Source organism: Leptosomus discolor, chromosome 16 (assembly GCF_034619465.1).
Source record: "Leptosomus discolor isolate bLepDis1 chromosome 16, bLepDis1.hap2, whole genome shotgun sequence".
NCBI lineage: Eukaryota > Metazoa > Chordata > Aves > Leptosomiformes > Leptosomidae > Leptosomus > Leptosomus discolor.
Window position 1 is genome coordinate 4,311,545 of NC_141406.1, and position 21,541 is coordinate 4,333,085.

General features: G+C 45.3%; 1 protein-coding gene across 1 annotated transcript in view; it reads right to left on the minus strand.

Annotated features, from left to right (window-relative positions):
- The window catches only part of GCN1 (GCN1 activator of EIF2AK4), a 42,177-nt gene extending 20,932 nt beyond the window's left edge, over positions 1-21,245 (minus strand). Inside the window, exons 1-28 of the mRNA XM_086474458.1 lie at positions 21,228-21,245; positions 18,597-18,699; positions 17,873-17,936; positions 17,183-17,314; positions 15,894-16,002; positions 15,097-15,195; positions 14,879-15,013; positions 14,308-14,376; positions 14,113-14,221; positions 13,628-13,702; positions 13,242-13,370; positions 12,973-13,023; positions 12,459-12,557; positions 12,004-12,177; positions 10,983-11,135; positions 10,121-10,213; positions 8,587-8,662; positions 8,255-8,414; positions 7,138-7,327; positions 6,893-7,017; positions 6,377-6,555; positions 6,118-6,211; positions 5,236-5,349; positions 4,843-5,041; positions 4,564-4,719; positions 1,450-1,631; positions 1,074-1,154; positions 409-552 (exon numbers count right to left, since the gene is read on the minus strand). Of these exons, the coding sequence (XP_086330584.1) occupies positions 409-552; positions 1,074-1,154; positions 1,450-1,631; positions 4,564-4,719; positions 4,843-5,041; positions 5,236-5,349; positions 6,118-6,211; positions 6,377-6,555; positions 6,893-7,017; positions 7,138-7,327; positions 8,255-8,414; positions 8,587-8,662; positions 10,121-10,213; positions 10,983-11,135; positions 12,004-12,177; positions 12,459-12,557; positions 12,973-13,023; positions 13,242-13,370; positions 13,628-13,702; positions 14,113-14,221; positions 14,308-14,376; positions 14,879-15,013; positions 15,097-15,195; positions 15,894-16,002; positions 17,183-17,314; positions 17,873-17,936; positions 18,597-18,699; positions 21,228-21,245 (3,312 nt within the window). The remainder of the gene's footprint in view (positions 1-408; positions 553-1,073; positions 1,155-1,449; positions 1,632-4,563; positions 4,720-4,842; positions 5,042-5,235; positions 5,350-6,117; positions 6,212-6,376; positions 6,556-6,892; positions 7,018-7,137; positions 7,328-8,254; positions 8,415-8,586; positions 8,663-10,120; positions 10,214-10,982; positions 11,136-12,003; positions 12,178-12,458; positions 12,558-12,972; positions 13,024-13,241; positions 13,371-13,627; positions 13,703-14,112; positions 14,222-14,307; positions 14,377-14,878; positions 15,014-15,096; positions 15,196-15,893; positions 16,003-17,182; positions 17,315-17,872; positions 17,937-18,596; positions 18,700-21,227) is intronic.
- Between the last annotated feature and the right edge of the window lie 296 nt (positions 21,246-21,541).

Here is a 21,541-nt window from a genome sequence, read left to right on the forward strand (position 1 = left end):
AATCAAGTGCCCTTGGTTTTTTTCTTTTTTATGTTCTGAGAAGTGACTAAGCCTAAAGCTTTCCAAACACACTGGGCTCAATACAGACAGGGGAATTTTTTGACAGCTTCTCTCTTTAAGACTAAGTTCTATGCAATTGTAAATAGAAGGTGTTAAGTTGTTGTAATTACACCTGTTTTAACAAAACAAAGGTGTGGATAGACACAGAGTACTCCTTTTTGCAAGATAAATCTAGCACAAGAAGCATTACTTAGAGCATTATTGTTCAGTAGCTAGTGCCTCCTCTTGCAGGCACACTACCCAAAGACTAGCATCGCAACTGAAGCCTCTCTTCAGTAGTGTTGGAGAAGATCCACCTCCCAAAAAAACATAAGGAATTCAGTGTGACCCTGAATGATTCCCACCTACCCTGAGAGCGGCATCTCGAACATTCATGCATGGAGATTGCAGGGCCTGAAGCAACACATCGATCTCCTCCTGTTCTGCATAGGCACAGCCATCCTCCCCGCTGCTGCTTGTGCACAGGGTGGTCAGTGCATTGGAAGCCAAAACCTAAAATGTCACGAGAGAGTATCAGAGATTCCATTCCACCGCTGCCTTCTGCTGCTGGGCACTTGGTGAAAGCAAGTGCAGGGTGGAGGCCGAGTGCTATCACAAGAGAAGACATTCTCAAAGAACTCTGGCAAGGGTTCGTGACAAAACCGAGAACCAATGACTTCAGTCCAACCCTTTGCCTTTTTGTTATTTTGGACCTTTCTGCCATCTCACCCCTTAGAACAAAGATTACTGATGGCTGGGGGAGCAACTACTAAATTTCTTTGCCAGAGCAAAGCCTTAGAAAAGGAATAAAATGCCCCTGTGGAAAACTGAAGAATATGTTTGTGCAATAAAACCCACAGGAAAAAAGAAAAAGGCATTTTGTCCCAAGAAGAATACTATAAGCATAGGAGAAAATTGGTAATGTATCAACCACCTGCCTCAGAGACCTAAACCAGGTGGGTGTATTTCCCTCAGTTAGATGCTGATGAAACTTAGTCAGAATCCTGACTGTGGCTATGAAGCCAAGGACTCACCTGTAACCGTGGAGAACCCGTTCCTATCACCTGGGTCAGCAGAATCAGCATGTCCCTCCGCGGCAGCAACTCTGGGCCATTCTGAAAGGTTGCAGGGAGAAAAGGAGGAGGGAGGGAGGGAGGGAGGGGAAAAAGCCTTATGTCTTGTGACTCCAAAGTACCTTGCCTGTGAATGACACTCCTTATAAAAAAATCACAATCAAAACCTAGGGCTGGACAGGTAACCAAAACCTGTGACAGAAAGCAATCTTACATTGTTAACTTCAACTTGTAGAATTAATCTGCTTTGTCCAGTTTACACATTAGCTGTTTTATCCCATGCCTCATCCGAACAACTGTTGAAGGAGGTCATCTGATCCCCACGGCTCTCACTTACCTCATCCACCAGCAAAGCCTGGCCACTTGCTGATGATCTCAGCTGAGCATGGACTGTAAGGATCTGAAGAATCTTGACCAGAAACTCCTCCTTGTCTTCACTGTCATGAGGTGTCTCAATCATAACAGTCTTTAGGAGAGGAAAGACTAAGGAAAACGCTGGAGCTGATAACGGGGCAGTGCCTGCAAAAAGGAAAAACAATCCTGTGTGGATAGCTGATCTTGTTGTATTCCCAAATGTTGTAACTCTAGGCATGACTTCGTTTTACAATACTGACTGCTGTAAAACGTACACTCTGGTAGCACATACTGGATTTGGCCAGCTTCAGCCTTATGTACAAACAGGCTAAGCAACCTTAAGTATTTCTATGTCCCTTAGAACCACCAGGTCTAAGGGACACTGTCCATGTATCTGGACTTACCCCCACAGACAACTCTTAGTCTGTTCAAAGCGGCACGCACAGCCGGCCCCCTGTTTAGCCTCTACCACTATGCCATTTCACTTAACAGCAGCAACAGGATGGCTCCAACAGCAACATCTGGCATTTCAGTGTTAGGATAATGGTTGGACTTGATGTTCTAAAGGGTCTTTTCCAATCTAAATGATTCTATGATTCTACCTAATGTTGTTGTCGCTTGCTACACCAACGAGCTGGCTTTAATTAAAGTCACATTAGGATTCCAAATTACTTCCAATGCTTCAACAATGTGAAAATACACACTGTAAAGGAAATTGAAACAATTCAATGGATTAAAATAGACAGACAGGCAAAACTGAGGTTTTTATCTATCCTGGAAATACTTGCAGGCAGCAGGGGAACAGGACACAAAACCAAAGTTGAAATAACATCTGTTCTTTAAAGTGCATTAAGTTTGTTTGTACACTCTGAGAACTAAAATTAATTTAAAAAAATTAAAATTGTGGTCAATTTTACTTCTGAGCAGGAAGATCCACACAGGGATCTAATACAATTTAACTAATTCACTTTTAAAGTTCATTTGTCCCAAAGAAGGGGCCCCTTTGCCAGCTACATTCCCTTTAAACACTTCCTACCAACCTAGCTAACCTGTCATTCCAGTCTTCAGCTGGATTCTTGAGAACAAGGTTCCTCCAATTCTGGTGCAAGCCTCAACTCCCTGCTTGAAAAAATTCGAGCTTTTGAATTCCCTTTGTTAAAGATTTTGATCCTTCTCACAAGGGCTTGGCTACGGGACATAACAAATGCTTCTTCCACTCCTCCAGTTAGTCCAGTTAAACCTCAAGCACTAGATGTCTAGGGAAAACGTTCACTTTCTACATCCTATCTGTGCTGTCAGAGAGTGCCAGATTTTAAATTTCTAAGATGCAGAGGGAGAGCACTGCAGATACAATACTGCAGTATTAGTCAGCTTATGTAGGGCACAGATACTGCAAAAGTAGTTCAAGGGAGAAAAATTAAATACCAAACACACTGTGAGCTCCTAACTATTTAACATGAAGAGCTTAGGTAAAAACCCCTCCATTTCTGATGTGCAGTTTTTCTCTGCTCATTATCTGTTCGCTTTTACACTTTTTTTTTTTTTTTTTGGCCTTTTTAAATTATTATTGGCCAGATATTTTTAGGCTTAAGCAACTGTCCCTCTATAAGCAGCAGAAGGAAGAAAGCTTTATCTGTGAAGATAAATGTTCTATTAACATAGTAGCTGGTATTGACTACTATGAAAAAGATCATAAAACGTGTCTTAGCATTTCAGCAATGAATCATAAATTTCATCATCCACGTTATTGTGAGGTATGGTCTCTTTTTAGGTCTCATGGAAACCTAAGAAACTAACCTCTACTAAATAATATTGCAAGACTACACTCTAAAGGACTTTGAAAACGAGGAAAAATCATTTGGGAATATAACATGACTTGTCCAATAAAGTGCTATGGAACCTACTTCTTTTCTCTTGCAAAAGTGAAAAAAAAAAAAATCAGATATTCATTTAATTAAGCACTGTAGGAATTCTTGAAAGATGAGGGTTGAAAATGCTTCCACTACTTTCTGGAAATAAGCCTGAAAATGGATTAAAATGTTAATGAACTTGTACTTCCTGTGGAAATAAATTACATAGTGGAGACACTGAATTATCACCGAGATGTTCAGCACTGAAATGGTGCTCAGCATGGTCAACTGGCACTACTCAGCTGTGGAGATTACACGTGCCACCGTCGCGCAACTGTGGATCTGACTGGCAACAGAATAGCAAGAGGAGAACTGAACTACTGAGCCAAGGGACCAAACAGAATCCTTATTTCCTTAAAAAAAAATTATAAACCATCTACCACAGCAGCTTTTGATTGAGCTAGATGACGAACAACTCCCAAGCCTGGAGGAACCACCTCTATCACCACAGTACACCAGATGCTCTAAGACAGCCTAAGCCATCCCTGCCTCCAAAGGAAGCAGACCTACCCTCCCTCTTCTGTACTACTGTCTTCAGTGTAGTGGTACAAGTACTTGGGCACCCCAAGTGAAGCAGAGTCTGGGAGCAATCTAGATTAAAAGTAACCCAGTGGGAAAAAAACAAACCAAAACAAAAAAATTCAAGAAAAAAAAGGTTCATTTTAACCCAGACCATATTCTTGCACTGTAAAAACATTGGTGTCAAAAGCAGGAAAGAACTGCTTCTTCTACAACTGTGCCAGAATAAAATATTCATGAACTGCAGCAGTACATAGCAAACAGGCAGAGGCCACAGGCACTTCACTGCTAAGATCACAGATAACAAGCAATTATTTTGTCTTTCTACTTAGTCTCACTGAATCACTTATGCTAAGTAGTGTTGAACGGCAGGAACTGTCCTTGGCAAAGAAAAGCCTTAATTTCACTACTAGTATTTCTGTATGAACCATTTTAAGAAAAAATACTGTTATTTCATTTCTACACTTACTGTACTTACAACACCAATTCTACTACTATCACTGCAAAAAAAAACCTTAAGGTTTTCAAATCTGTGAAGACTTAGTTGATTTAAAAAAAAAAAAGTGTTGTCTCACCTATTAAACATTATACAGACATCAAAACTAAAACAGCTCACAGATTTATTGTGGGGCACAGGGAGGGCAAGAGAGATCTACAGTACTTTTTACCTGGCCCTCCTTTGCCTGTTCGGCTAGGAATGGTATGGGCATGCAGCAAGCCAACAACTCTGTTCAGAGCAGTAGGCAGCTCTTCTTGACACCAGGATTCATCTAATTCACATTCTGGTTTCATCAGCCGCAAGGTCACGTGGCTCACTAAAGTACCTGGGGTAAGAAAGAATAAAGACTCCATGAGAGGACTAAAACAAAACATTTCTTGAGAGAAAAATTCCCCAGGAACACAGACCTTAAGAGCCCTGCCCTTAAACAGCAACTGCAAATACTAACCAAAGGTTTTCAGTCGAGCAGGCATGACACAGGAAGCTAAGGAAAGAAAAGGATCCTTAATCCTTGGAGCAGCCAAAGGTGATCGTAAAAGTGGCAAGAAGGAACCGATGAGACCAGGGATGTACTGAGTTAGACCAGGAGGCTTTCTCTTTATAACAGCGTCCAGGAGTCCTAGGGCTGTTTCCAGCTCATTATCAAGCTGTAAGAGAAACAATTCAAAAGGATACCATAAAAACTCCATTATGGAAAAATCAAGTTGTTAAATCTTATTTCTAATGAAAGAAACAAATAGGTTATTGCCAAATATTCTCTATGCTGCTCCATTTTCATTTTATCAAAATGACTTGGGTCATGGTAGCTGCAGAGCTGGCAAAAAAGACCATCAAAACTTACCTCCTTCAGCCGTTTTCTGATCTGAGACTCCCTTTCCAGCTGTGCGTGCATCAGCTCCTTCTGCTTGCTAGTCAGTTGCACCTCATCCTTTATTCCTTTCTTCTTCTTTATTTCCTGCAGTAGGGCACCATGGACATTACTAGTTAAGAACTATTAACACCAGCTCCTCAATTTGGTAGAGAAGAAAGCTGGACACATTGGGGTTTTTTTACTTCTAAAACAGTATCAAAATATTCTTCCAAGCCTATCACTCTTCAGTGAAGACACAAATCGAAACCAGCAGGTTAACACCACTTTAGTGTCCCAACAGCAGCATAACAGCAGCTTCTACCACGTTTAAATTGGCCACAAATTATCTGATACCATTAAGAGGAGCTGTCCAGCTCTTTCTACAGCGGACGGGCATGTCATCCTCCCCAGAGCAAACAGAATTCCACCTTTAATAAAAGAATGCTCCAGTCAACCTGCTACATTCCCTTCCTTTCATCAAATTCGTCCCCCAAACTACACCCATTGCTTTGGCCAGACTGAACAGAACTGCTGGCTGTCAACAAGGTAGAAGCACCTATTTAACCACCCTTACTGAAAAAGTTACACAACATACGTTGAACAAGAGATGAAGAGGAAAAAAAAAAAATATATTACCATCTACTAAGTGCACTCACAAACAAGTAGAATACTACATAAACTTATACAAATACAGACATAAGAGAAAAGAAACTGATACATACAGACATAAGAGAAGACAACATTTAGTATTCAAAGTTCAGAGAATCTGTCCCAACAGGGTACACACATACGCCAGAAGCCATGCAGCAAAACAGGTGAGGCAGCCTGGTATCAGAACCTTCACTACTGGCTTTCCTGTTCCCATCAACTCACCTCCTTCAGCTCCAGCTCAATGATTTGTTCCTTGAAGGAATAAGCTTTGTTCTCCCTCTTCATGTTAGCCTTTTTCATACTATCCTGTTGAGCACTGGGAAGGAAAAGCAGAGAAAAGAATCAGCACTGCTCTTGACGAAGACCCAGGCACACAAATCTGTCCAGAAAGAGCACCCGACACACACGTCACCCACTGGCTAATGCCAACAGCAATCAATCCCCACCAGGTGCATAGAGAAAAGAAATGATAAAGCCTTACCTCTGTATTATAGATTTGTCATACAGTTCTCCCTCTGGTGTCTTCATGATGGCAAATTCCTCTCGAGTAACCTGGCACAGAGCTGGATTCTCCATTGACGCTGAGATAGTGCCGATGAGCTGTGGGAGCACTCTCCCAGGTGAGAGTAGAGAGAGAGATCCCACTGCATTCATAGAAGACTATCAAGAAAACAAAGGAAAACCATTATTATCAGTATTCCTTGAAATTGTCTCAAAAACGTATGCCCTGTCGAGACAGCCCACCTTATGTTCTAATTCCTAATTCCTTGTTCAGTGGGTATTCGAATCTTACCTAAAATTCTACTCAGTTGCTTGTACGCATTCTTTCCCCCTTAAATCCCAGCTCCTTTTCACCAGAGATGTTCTCTCTGCCTTTTCCTCACCTCCTAGACAGATCTCCTTCCTTACAGACCAGTTAGTACCTAACTCCTCCAGAAAAATCTCCCGTTCCAAAGTATCTCCCAAAACCAACACAAGGAAAGCAGAAGTTTTTCACCTGGTTCTCTGGAGTGTAGGCAGTGATCCTGGGTAATATGTCACTCAGGTGTTTGGTAATGAAGTCTTTGGGATCTATCTTCATCTTGAGGAGGAGAGCTGGCCAAAGACCTGGCTGCACTGCCACTAGCAAGAAGAATAAATTAGCATGACAAATATGAAGCAGACTGCTAAAACAATGAAACAAAAAGGTAAGACAAAAACCCCATACATTGGCCGTGACCGTGGTCTTATCCCTTCACCTACCTACAGATGGATGATGGCTCACCAGCAGCATCTCCAGTGCCAGCTTTTCTGGCTCAAAGGAATCCACATCAAGCCCTGCCACACTTGAGATGACACAGAGTGCCTCGTGAAGGACACGGGGAGGAATGTATGTCTTTCCTAGCTCCGACGGCTCTCCCGACTCCATCACCAGGACCTCATGAGGCAGAACCTGAGTGGACAACTTCTCATTAACACATCACACCAAGCCCTCCTGAGCCCTGAGCACACTTCCCCCCACAGTAACACCATACTGAATACCAACAATCAGCTTCCTCTGTCAGTACCAAAAACCTGAAGTTTTCAAAGGAAAGATGGGATAAAGGGTAAAAGTGGAACAGAGATGACAGTGACAGGAAGACTAAGAATGGAGGACTATGCTAGATTTTGCAAGCCAGGGTAAAAGAAAACCAGAACTATCATTTTTGGCAAAGAGGACTTTGGAAAAGGTTGAACCAGCTGGTTGGGAACAGCATGCCCAACTTCCGCAGTTTAATTTTACCCAGCATCTTTTCAAAGGTACTTTATTCAGGTTGTATCTGTGACACGGGAAGACTATTTACAAAGTCCCAGCCTTGGTACCTAATGAGTGCAACAATTTATTATACAACTTGGTATGGTGCTGGCTTAGCAGCATGCTAAATAATATAGCACTCATTGTTTCCTTTTTTTTATTTTCTTTTTATTTTTCATAATAGTTGCCACTAAAGTATTACATTACATTTGTTTTAAATAGCCAGCCTGAGCTATAAGCCAGGGCCAAAGAACTAGGATACCAAGAAAGGACAAAGCACTTGGTCTTCCAGCAGGAAATAAATCTGGATTAAAACAGAAGGACATGGAAAACTGCAGCTTCCTCCCCAAATAATTTTGAATAATAGGTCTTCTGCGTATATAGGGAAGACTAGGCATACCACAGACCCTGACACAGTAATATGCAGTAATCCAGTAACAAGTGGCATTCTAGGAGATCATCTGGAAGTGAATCATCTCCACATCACGCTGTATGTCAATACTAACAGCAAATCTAGGGTAGGGAGGTGATTGGCAGCATACAAACAACTGCCTTAAGCAGAGACCAGGCTTCTTGACTACCCACCTTATGAGAACTGAGAACCACCTTCAGCTCCTCCAAGAGCCCGTATGCCAGTTTGTACCCTCCCAGAGAGGACAAGAGCTTTTTAACTGTTTGATGGGCCTGTCTTCGGACATGCCAGGTCCGACTCAGCAGTACTGCAACAAGGGCACGGTGATACTGCCTGAAAACAGAGAAATAAACAGGTTTAGCAAGGGAGCCAGCTCTGCAAACCAACTGGACAAGCACAAGGAGTTCAACGTTTTGGGCAAAGTCCCAAGCCCGCCCTCCCCACTGCCCGCATTAACATTCGGGGCTCAGGCACAGATCGGTGGCAGCAAGTGCACTCTACGTACTGAACTTTACTTTCAGGCAGCCGTTGCGCATGATCCAAGAGAAGGCGCTCTGTCAGCTGCAGCACTGTACACATCGCTGTGGGAAAAGACAAATATTTAAAATAGCACGAGACTTCATAAGGAAACTGATTTTTTTTTTTTTTTTTTTCACCTGAAAACAAACAAACAGCAAACGGAACACATTCAAATAGCTACCCAAACCGAGCCTCCACATAAATCTTCTCAGTGAAGCTAGAGACAAATCCAACTCAGATCTGCCAAGACTAGAAACGGAACCATGATTTCACAGAAATGTTGGTAGCTGGATCCCAGCAGAACCTTCCTGACCACTCTGTGTGACCCGTTTTTGTCTAAGTCAACAGAGCAAAGCAAACGATACGCTCGCTGCCTCATTCCTGAGCCTGATGTCTTTGGTGACAATAAAACGTATACTGAATTCATACACAAGTGCGCAACGCTATTTGAACAGCAGCCTTGGAATTTTACTTCATACCCTCTTCTGAGCTTCAACTGTCACCGGGCCCTTTGGTTTCTACATCAATGTTCAACCACACCACAAAAGCGGGAGCAGAAAGCCCTGAAACACGGGGTGGGTTATAACCCGTGTAGGTATGGTACAGGGGACCTTCGACATTCAAGGCATCAGACAGTTTGGGGATGTTAAGCACGTCAGCTGGATGGTTTTGCTTAAATAACCAGTAACAACTCATGACAATATTTACTCTCAGCATTAGTTTTTGGATCTAACATCCTAAGGGAGCAATATAAAATTTTCCAAATCACACTGTTTCTGGATATTTGCAGACCTGGGAGGGAAAATGAATGGATATACACATTGCTTTCAGGAAACAGGGATCACAGGAAGCAAAGGAGAAATTATGTTATTTCCCATTTAGAAAACTTTACCGCTTCAAAGCTTTGTACAAAAGATAACTTAATTTATTTCAGAGAAACGATTCATTAACTCATTTTCAAAATTTTCAGTTTAAAATGTAGCCAGTAATGTTTTCTGCTGGGCACATTCCATTGATTCTTTTTTCAATTATTCGTTAAACGCGAGAGAACAAAACAGAGCATAGAGACACTAATTTATAACCCAATTGATTTCCTATCTGCTATTACTCTTCCCTCACATATTTTAAAATTTTCACCTATGTGTTTTCTTCTCCAGCCTTATTTTACTTTTCCCATTTTGTTCTTAGACTTCTCCGCATCCCTCAGATTGGCTGTAACTATTTACTTACAAACTGGGACATCACACAGACGCATTTTGTATTGGAAAGGCCTTTACAGAATATACAAATTTGGAATTACAAATGTTTGATAACTCAGGTTCATTAAGAAATAAATTAATTCATTGTCAAGCTTAGACTACAGCTAGTCTAGATGTACTTCTGAAAGAGTACGCTGTACGTTTTAATCTGAAACTGGATCCTCCAGGGATCATAGAACAGTGCTAACAGCCACATTAGCTCTTATAAGTACTAAGTAACAGAGTTAAAAGCAACTGGATACACAATAACTGACAATTTACCTTCCTCCGATGCAGACTGCAAGAACTTCTCAGATGTAAAAATTTGTTTTTTCTCATCCAGAATCAGCTGCCAGAAACCACTCAGCTTAGACTCTGACAGGAAAAGAATAGATATCTATCAAGGATGTTTCAAAATAAGTCAGAACTCATCAATGTACATAAAATACAGCAGAATTCTGTCTCCTGAAGTCAAGTTACTTCCAGCTTTACCTGTCTTCAGTTATAAAGCCTCTCATCTCTCTCATTCAGCGCTCTAAGCATGCCCAAAGAACACCTGCTGACAAAAATATATTTCTCTGACTTACACTGTAAATTTGACTTTACAATGTAAAGTCTGTTTCACCTTAACCTTTCACAGGGCAAGCCTTCCTAAAAATGAAGGAATGGAGGGAACTGATGTGTTGCTTTTGGTAGAGAGAAGACACCTGGATTTTACATCCTGGCAGATCTATGAACTCAGACAGTTCTTGTAATATCCTCTAAGGGAAGACACAATTCCAGTTCTCATGCTCTCCAAAGACAGTTTGTAAAAATACTACCCAAACAACAAGCAAGTAATGCTTTTAATGCATCAGTCGAGTCCTAGCACGTAAGGTCTGGGTGAACATCTGTCGGAATAAAGAGGAATACTGCCCTAAGTGAACGGAAGCTGGAATTTGCAAAGCCATGGAAGAGCAAGAACTCTTCACTGACGTAACTGAGAGAGATGCGAATAAATCTTTCCCTGGTTTACAAAAGGGCAATGACTCTCTCAGCAGAAACAATACACAGATTAACAGTACCTCATGCACATCATCAAGAAAAAGTGTTAACCCTCAGAACCTGTTTATATTGGATTCTACGAGACGTTTTGTGACCTTACCAGTTTGTCCCTCAATTACAGACATCCTGCAAATTAACAAAGCTGCAGCAACTCCTTCAGTTACCATGGGAACCTGAGTACTTTGAGATGCTGCTTTCTCTACTGTCTGGATCAGCATTGGCAGCAAGTCCATTCCCTGTAATAATGTGTCACCTGAGGAGACAGAAAGAGGCAAGTTACAAAACAACACGGTCCTTCACACTTGAGACCACAAGGGTATCAGTGGTTCTTCTGTTGTCATGAGATAAGGAAAGGAACCAGACACGTACTGAGAAGACTCTGAATCCCCCAGAGTATTTGCCAATCACTACTACCCTTAAACTCGATGATAACCACTTCAGTCCTTCCCTCACGGACAGAGCAGTCCCATCTCAATACAAGTTTTTGTTCATGCAACGCAAAAGAACATCCTAATTCAGTTACATTCAAGGCATTAGTTCAAACCACTGGAAGCCTGACTTCCACAGAAACTAGGTGCTCCTGGTATTTCCAGAAGCAACGTCTCACACACAATACTGAAAAAGGAAGCAAAAGACCTTGTGATTGTCTATGTTAAGTATTCACAGGTAGTGTTTTAACTTTTAATTTCTTAAGATCTTCATTTCAAACACAATAATTTATTTTGATTTTTATTTTTTTAAAGCTTCCAAGAGCCAAAGCCACAGACCAGGATCCCAGTGTGATGGGTGCTACATAAAAGAAAAGCACGGTCCCTGAGCTAGAAATCTTACAATTTAAGTGTAAGACAAAAATAAAGCAATCAAAAATTACTTTGGGGGTGTATGAAAGACAGCACAATGGGCAGCGATGCTAGTTATACAAGGAGACAAAGAATCTTCATAAACTCGAAGGCAAAAGGGAGTGGAAGGAGAAATACAAAGGAGGTCAGTGAATAGGTATCACCTTACAAAATCTTTCTTAATCCACACAGCTATCTACTTATATCAGGAAGTACAAAAGTTGATTACTCTTCTCTTAAGTCACAGAGTCAAGAGAGTTATTAATAGCTGCACAATTTTACCTTTGAAAGAGGCTAGCATGCACTGCAGGTAGGCATGTCTCACAGCTGACGTAGAGGTTTTAAGGCCGAAGGCTTTCTTTAGCCATTCTACCAGCTTCTTAGGAACTTCTGTGGTGAACCGAACACACCAAAGAGCCAGGACAGAGACTGCATGAACCAGTGTGCCTTCATGGACTAGGAAAAAACACAGAGCTCATCTCAGTACAGCAACTGCATAGAACACAGGAACATACAAGAGAAAGGAGGTAACAATGGCAGGAGGAGGCAGGAAAAGAATGCGTGTGCTTCTAACAGACACAGCACTGTCTCCTTGGGATTGCGCATCAAAACAGGGCAATGGATTTTAGAACACAACAGGCGAGAATCCAGATTTATCCTGAGTAACAGGCCATATGAAAATCCTGCTCAAGACAAAAGCAGCTTGGCAAACCCAGAACAAAGGCAAGAGGTCTCACCTTCTTGTTGCAGGAAAGGGATGAAAAGCTCAGCCACGGTTCCAGTCAGAGCTTGGCTAGAAGATCCAGAAACCACATGGTGACTAAGGCTGCCAATCCCTGAAAGGACAGAATTCTCTCATTAGTTCCCAAACTACCAGCACTTGCTACAAAAGCTAAAAACAATCAAGAATGACACTTCATGTTTCAACCCTTGCACAGACATCTCTTTTTCCTGTCACTACATCTGGATGTCACACACACCACCTACCAACACTGCAGGGCCTCTTTCTTCACTTTTACTCGGGATACGATCATCATCTTGCATAAAACATTTTAGCCTACCAACCAATTATTTCCTTTGAATTGAAAGTCAAGGCCTGGCACGTGGTATCCAGCACCCTCTACATCAGCAACTACAGCCAATTTGGAATGACAGGCAGGGAATTCTAAAGGCTTAAGTACAGATCCCTTTCATCCAGCCTTCTGCTGAATTTCTTCCACTGGAGAAGCAGCTTTCTTCTAGAATCCTCACCTGAAAGGACACTCATCTTCTGAGCAACAACTGTCAGCTTCCCTTCTGAGCCTGCCAACAAGAAACAAAGGGGTGACGGTTGACTTACAGACAGACAACAGCTATGTGCTACATCAAGAATCTTCTCTAAAATACAAAAGCTTGCCCCATTACCCCTGATCCAGGCTGAGTCACCCCTACCATACAGGCAGCTAAAGACAACAGAAAATACAACACACAAAACTCCTTGAATCTTCTCCTCTCCGCTGTTTATCCTACAATTTACTCACCCCCTAAGATGGCAAAAAGGTGTCGGGCCAGCGACTCCACAGCTGAAGGATCACTACACTGCCGAGCCAAGTTCTTTAATGCCACAACTGCTTCATCCATCAGCTGTACACTGTTGGATTTCAGATGACCTAGAAAATAACGCACAAGCTAAGAGCTCCTTATGACAAACAGCATAAAATCAGCAAGACAAGGACATATCTTCACATGTGGCTTGACTCAGCTTCTGGAACTGTCACATGAACAATTCCAGTTCCAAGTTACAGCATCATCCTCCCTCCCACATAAAACAGACTCTTCACCAGTAATCAAGCTGTTAGAGGTACAGCCAGAGGAAAAAAACTTTATTCTCAATTCATCATTCCCTCCGGAAGTTAAGAGTACTTACTGGCCAGTCCTTTCACAATATCTAGAGCATACTGGCTGAGATCCAGGTTCACAGATACGAGCAAGCAAGAGATTGCTGAAGACAGAAGAGATAATGGCTTATTACCTTTTGTTAAGTAACTGTTCTTAGCATTTTAATACACCCTTCCCCACCGTTCACATCCAGAGCAGACAGGGTCCGTAAGGAGAAAAACACCACTGAAATTGATGCCCAAAGAACAGATTAATTCAGATTATTCTTAGCACTCAGCTGTGAAATTCTGTCCTCAATGCAAACAGTAGCTATCATATACCCAGACACTTGGGATCACACCACAAACGTTGCTTCTCCACATCTAACCCTTAGACGCCAGACAATCCTGCCACATACACTCACAGGACCAAAAGTACAGTCCAGAGAGACACTCTCCCCCAACAACTCCAGACCTTTAAGGAACAACGACTCGTGCCCTTTGACAAAGCAATGCAGAAAGATGACAGACTCACTTTCAATTACGTTCTCAGGACTCCGTAGCAGGGATTTCTGCAGAGTTGGCAAAACCAAGTCCTTGAATTCAGCGTGAGACAGGTACCGAAGAAGCGGGGAACAGCTGTCCTGCAAAGGGAACCAAGCGCTCAGCACAGCGGCGGACGCTGCATGTAGGACAAAAGCACAAACAGCTCTGTAACAGTATGTCTCACCAGCACGTGCTTCTGAGGCTTTGTCTTGCTCATAAGGATGGTCTTCAAGTAGAAATCCAGAAGAGCACTCTGAATAAGCAGAAACACCGAATTACAGCCACATCACAACCTACACGCAGCTCCCTGCACACCATCAGGAAGCCAAGCCTGACACCCCACCTCACTCTCCTCTGGAAGGCAGCCCTATCCACTCAGCAGAAGCCTTGCTTCCATCCTCACGTACGACAGTCAAAGAGAGATCAGTGCTCTCCGCTCTACCCTTCAGCCCAACACTCAAAATGCACTGAGAGCTAAATGCTGCCCTCCATTCCTACAACAGGGCAGAAGGCAGAAAGCTGCAGCGTTGGCCATCTGCACAGATGCACAGGCCACAGCAAAAAGCCACAGACCTGGCGCCTCCTCTGTAAATCCATCCCAGGTGTTTCAGTCAGAAGTGCAAGACTACTGAACTGACAAGTAACGAAACCAGGGGCAGATGCAAAGCACCAACCTCACGGAGACAACCCGTTTCTCCATGACGAGAAGCGACACTACTTACCACCCAAAAAACAAAGCAGGGCGACAGATTTACCTTGTATCGTTTAACAATATCGATCTCCTTCTGGGCTGTGCAAAACTGCACCACAAGCCCCAGCATTGCAGCGTAACTCTGGTTTGGTTCGAGTCCAAGAATGACGGACAGGTACTGATCCACGAGGTCTTGGTTCTGAGGAGAAAAAGAGCAAGGCACGCTAACGCAACAGAACCTAGAACAGCTACGGACTATGGTCACGTGCAGGTGTGCATCACCTCTTTCCACAGCCTGTTCAACTTCTTCACAGCCCCATCCACCGCCTGCTTATGGGAACCTCCCAGGACTTCCAAAAGGAGCAAACACTGAACCTCCACCTGCCAAGGGAAACAGCCAAGAAAACCTTCATGCACCTGCTCCTCACAGAGCTCATATCAAACAAGACTTGTCAGATGCAGTGAATCTGCTTAGGAAAAAGTCCTTAAGTCGCATAAGTTCTTCCAAAAAGCTGCCGTTGCTTTCATCTCACATACATCACTTTGCAGAAGCACGATAACAGACTTTGAAAACAGCGATTTATATCGGGTTACATCTCTTCTTAAGATGTGTTCCAGCTATATCCCAAGGTGCTATGAGCATGGTCACCGGTTCAGGTCATCGAAGTAGGTGAAAAGAAAGCAAAAGGCTACTTGATACTATATGACAGAATATCACAGGCAACTACTTCAAGGGAGGCACAAGGAATTCATGCCGTGCTGCAGGCTGCGCCTCGGAGGCACCACTAGGACACCTAGTCTAGAAACACTGGTATAACACCATAACATGCAGACCAACTCCATGCAGGTGCAAGACTCCCTGCTTTCATGCTTTATACACCTCCTGCTTTCTCCAGTGGAATAGAAGAGATCAAAATACACCAGAAAGCAAAAAAGATTGTCATGTAAACCTGCATTTTAAAGTGACGTTATCAGTTATGCTCCAAATTATTTGCAATGTTTCAGCAACTTAAAAGACATTAGAAATATTTAAGTCCTTATCTCCAAAGAGATATTTCTGCAAACCGAAAAGAACCTACCAGTTTTTTCCATGTTTCTCCCTGTCTCTTGTCAGGTGTTGGAAAGACTGTGCGTACAAGCAGGCATGTCCAGGAGAGTGCCAGCAGAGCCGCAGATCCACTGCTCTTACTGTTGTAGAAACGGGAGAAGGAGGTAAATCTGCAGCTCCCAGTATGTAACTTACACCTACCAGTCCATAGCAGACTCGCCTCTGCCCAAGCCAGAACACCCCCTTATAAGTTAGGCAATTTTATCACAGAAAAACATAGCTTAAGTCTCAGCATTTAAAAGAAATAATTACTCCTCATAAGCTACATGTTCCAGCTCCCGTTTAACACTTAGAAGAGGCTAAATCTTGCCTGCTGGGAATGAAAAACCTTAGCAGAAGACAGACCATTTTTGGATCTTCCCAGTGGCATTACAGAAATGAGAGTTAAACACTTTGCCAACTGAGAGTGCCCAAAAAGTGACTCAAGATTTCTCATCTGCTGCTCATCTTTACTGTCAGAGCTCCCCAACCTTAGACTGCCAAATCGTTTCTCAGCTTACATTCCCTCCTGGCACACTACTCAGTTCTGGTTTCTGCTGACTCTCACCTCCTCCCTCCACTTCAGGTAACGGATCCCACCTCGCAGCTCCCTGAGGATTCTCACCCCATTTTGGTCTCTCCCTCAAAGTGAAAGAACGTACAAAGTGTCCTTGTGCACAAGGCCAGCCACTGTCACTGAATGGCAAACATCCTATCACCGCATTACTTTAAACCAAGATTTTTCCGGAAACTCCACTTCTATTCAGCCATGGAGGCACTGCAGGACAGCAGCACTGTGGCCCCTATCAGCTGAGCAATACCCTAAGTCATCTTCTGGAACCACTGGTGTTCCCAGACGCTACCACAATACAACAGCAGTAGGTTTTCTCAGCTGAGCTTCAAATTTTGTTATCTTCCTATCTATGATGGTCTTGAATTTCACCAGCTGAACACCAAATGGGCAAGGAAATTCTCTTTCCTAATTGTTTTGGAGACTATTTCTTGGTAAAAGAGTTTATTCCTCATCTCTGCAAACCTGAAGGTTAACAAAGGCAAAACTGTAACTCAGACCCAATCCACCAGCAGTGATTCCAAGACAGTCCTCCTGCTTCCAGAGAAGAGATGAAAGAGGTAAGAGAGGAGCATTTAAATGGGCATGAACAGCTTTGTCTCCAAATGTTTTTAACACCTCTGCCAAGCAGTAGCAGAAGAATCATTCTGAGCATAGAGCAACTACCAGCAACTCAGAACAGCTTCCACACCAAGCAACTCATCCCGCACCTGGGAACTCCAGCTTTGCCGCCGATCCCTGAAGACTGAAGTGACTGCAGAAGGTTTTTTGCTGTTGCATCTGGCTGGGATTCTGCGAGCTGCTGAAGTGCCAGCTGCAAGGCTCTGCGGGATGCTGCATCGCTAGAATGAAAAATGCATCTCTGTGAGCATCATAAATCCTGCCAACATTACACATACGACGACACTTGCATCACACAAAGGGCTCTCCTTTCTCATTTCAAGCTGACAGTTATCTTGGTGTTCCAGGAAGTGGAGAAGTGGCATAAAGTTCCATTCCCTTCCTCAACTGACAGAAATCATCGAGGCTCTCAGGCGGGTTGCAGAAGAAAACAGGTTCTGAACAGGTTCCCTACAACAGGCCACGATTTATTCCAACCTAAAAGCATCTAAAAGACACCTCCGTCGGGCTTCGCAAGGACACGGGCGTTCATTCTTGCAAACTGAACTACACGATTCAAGTTTTAATTTCAAAATCAAAGGTGAAACACAAGATAAGTGCCGCAAAACTTTTTAATGTCAAGCCTAACTTGAGAGCCTCCTAGATGGCACCTTTCAGTGTCACACGCACCTACGTGACACTGCATGCTAACATCTCCACATGCTCCACACCAGTTCAACTCATAAATACATAAATAGTGATAACTAAATAATACAGCTTTTCCACATCAACTTACTCACCGGTATCGATGCAGAGTAAGGCAGAAGAGTTTGCAAAGGCCTTTCACTGCACCCTCTGGAAGATCTGTAACAGAATATATTTCAAAATATTTCTTCGTACATCAACGAGCTCTTAATCTTTAACACAAACACGATTCACTTCACAACTGAAATCAGTGAATCGCTCGCCCCTACAAAATTGCTTGCAAGGATCACAGTAAAAGTTCTCTCTTCTTATACATTTTTATGTGTATTTTTAAGAATAACAGAAAAATTGGAACACATGCCATTCCACAACCATCTACAGAAATTGAGAGGAAAAAAAAAATTTTAAAAAATTTGCTTCAATTGTTTTATTAAGAAATCTGAAATCTTCCATATTCTCCTTCTCTCTACATGTATATATGTGTGTGTGTGTGTGTGTCTGTGTGTGTGTGTGTGTCTGTGTGTGTATAAATATTCCATGATTGATTAAAAACCTAGGCTAAGAGTCAGGAGAGAAACAGGGAACTGATACACTGACGAAAAACTAATACACATGATGCTACAACTACTAACTGGAAAAAGCCCGTGTGCCAGTAACCGGAGTTCTGTGCCACCTACAAAACCCGTGCTTAGAATCAACGCTGTGAGAAAGCACAGGCTCCAAATGCCGCCAGCCCCCTCCCTCAAAAAACTACCCCTCAAGTCTCACACAGCCTTTGAAACAAAACATTTTACGGTTCTTCTCCACCAAAGCTTTTACCTTTCCCAGAAATGCATTTTCCCAGCTCACTGAGGATCTCTCTCCGTTCCTTCACGCTGGCTGTAGTGACTTTTACCGCAAACCGCTTCAGTGTGTCAGAAATCTAAAACCACGCACAGAGAGGAAAAAACCATCAGATGCCTTTGGTATCAACCCACAGAGCACAGGACCAGGGCAAGCAAACCATGTCATCTGCTGCCACACCACCCCTCAGTGACCAAACGTGAGCATCTGCGGTCTTATCTGCGGGGGAAAGGGTCACTGTACATCACCCACGATGAACCTCAGGAACCTCCCCCTTTGGCTGAAGCTGACGGCTCTCTGTTTGTTAACCTGGGTCCCTGTCACGGCACTCGTGCTCTGAGACAGACTTACCCCTCTTAAAAGTAAAAACACAGAGTAAGGGGTAAGAACAAGAGCCAGGAGTGCAGGACCCTCAAGAACGCAAAGGTGCTTTTCGGTGTCCAGCATCTCCTAAAGCCCACGCACCCCCAAAGGGGGCTTCTACCTGCGAGTGACCCAGGGCTGACCATAACTGCCCATCCTGAAAAACTGACCTGCTGTTTTGGGCTGTCAATAGTTGTGAAATTCTGTACCTGGGCCCAGCAAAAGCACGAACCGCTCGCCTTTAGTCTTCTCCAGAATGAACACGCATGCCGCAGGGGTTTTGTAAACGGGACTCCTCAGATCCCGAAAGGTTGTGCCTCGCTATCAGCCTCCTTCCACGCACTATCAGCGGCGCCCAAGGTCACCCAAGCAAAACGAAACATCACATCACGCAACCGAGGGCTTTTTTCAGGCCTGTGCTACTGTGTGCCCGGAGCTGCCAGTGGGAAGGGACTGACACAGCTCACCCAGTTTAACTCCCGTAAACAGTTTGTTTCGGTTTCCAAGCGGTATCGAGACGGTGAGATATGCTGTCTGAGAAGTCTAGGAAGAAGTTTAAGTTCTCAGCAACCGGCTCCTTGAACTACTGAAACCACATCCACGAACTTCCAAATTTAGCACAACATGCTCACACGGTTTCTGCATTTACACAAACCAAAACACAGCTCTCCAGGAAATCCAGCTCTTAAACTGAGCAACTTTATATCTTAATAATCATCACCATCATCTTTGGGAAAGGCAGCAAACAAGCACACCTTCAGAAACCCATTAAACTGTTCCTCCCCTCTTCAGGCAAAACTCCACCCGTTTTGCCACCAGCCTTTCTCTAAGCACACGAAACCTGGCGATGGCGAAACGGCAGCTGCCTTCATCCTTCTCAAGAGCTGCTTTCGGTGAAGCTTTTTTGCCGACACGCAGGAAGGGTAATCCCGCGCAGCAGCTACCTGGAATTTAGAGAGGCCACCCACACCTCCCCGAGCCTGTGACCATCTCACACCTGAGCTCTCCTTAAAAATGGGCTGGAAGTGGGGCTGCACCCCTGAACGCTAAGGTACAGGTTGAACCAACATCGTTACCATCAGAACTGACAGAACAAGCTGCCATTAAAGAGCTCGTCTTCTTTCAGACCTTTCAATTATGTGAGTTCATCATATGCAAACTCAAACCAAGCTGCACTTGCTCATGCTGCTTAATCACAAGCAGGGAGATGTACAGACATGAAAAATACATTAAAACCACCCCAACAGTCTAGAAATTAAAAACATAAATAATGTATAACACTACAGGACTTCCCAAGCAGCTCAGTGACTTACACAAACAGCACCAGCTCTGACTCCCCGGGCTCCGCAGAAGAGCTGCCGGGACAGGCTTCACCCCTTCACTTCTGCTCTTTATCGGGATGTCTGTGCACCACGCTGGGACGCCAGCAACGCGGCTGCAGCCACACACAGAGAACAAACGCCACAGCTCTGCGAGTACGGACCTGACCCTGAGAAGGCTGGGATTTGCCTTGGGAACATCCCAACCTCACGTACCAAGCCGGGAAAAATATCCCACCGGGGTGCAACAGGCGACGCCAGGCAGCCCGGGCACCGGGGAGCGGTCACACCCCGGCAGGCCCCGCTCGGCAGCCCGGAGCGAGGACGACGTTCGGGCTCTCCCTTTCTGAACGGTGGCCCCGGGGGACGGCGGGGGCGGCCGCTGCCCCCGCTGAGGCGCTGCGAGCAGGGGGGAGCACCGCGGGTCCGCCGAGCCCAGCGGCCGCACACCAGATGCCGCCGGGAAGACGCAGCTTGTACCAGTCGTTTATCGGGAACTCTTCGGGAGCGGGCGGGACCCTCCCGAGCGCGGCAGCCGCCGTCCCTCACTTCTCTCCGGGCCGCAGCCGCTCCCAGCAGCCGCTCAGAGAGCAGCGGCTCAGCCCGGGCTCCCCGGCCGCCTCCGCGCTGGAAGGAGGCCGGCAGCAGCGGGTCCCTTCCCTTGCCCCGCGGGCCGGGGCACGGCGCCGGTGCGGCCTCCCCGCGGGCGGCTCCAGCGGGCAGCGCCGGCGCGGCCTTCCCGCCCCGGGACGCGCCCGGGCCGGCTGCCACGTCCCCGTCCGGCCGCAGGCACCGGGCCGGGCCCCGCGGACGGGCCGAGGGAGCGCAGCGGAGCGGCAGCGGGAGCAGGCACGGCCCCGGGCGGACCCCCCCGCCGCCATCCCCGGGCCGCGACCGCCGCGCCGCGGGCCCGTCCCCCACTCACCTGCGTGTCGGCCGCCATGGCGCCGCCTGCGACCCCGGAAGCAGTAGCGGCTTCCGGTGCGGGCCGCGCGCGGGGCCGGCCAGGGCGGGCCCGTCTCCATGGCGACGGCGCTGCGGCCTGGCCCGGCCCGGCGAGCCCCGGCCCCTCCGCACCACCGGGCGCGGGGGAAGGGGGAAGGGCGGGCGGCGGCTCCACCGCCCAGAGAAGCTGCCGGGCGAGGCCTCCGCTCAGCCCGGGCTGCAGCGGCCGCCCGCGGTGCCGGGCAGGGCTGCGCTGCGGTGCCAGCGGGAGCGGCAGGCCCGGGGAACGCGCGT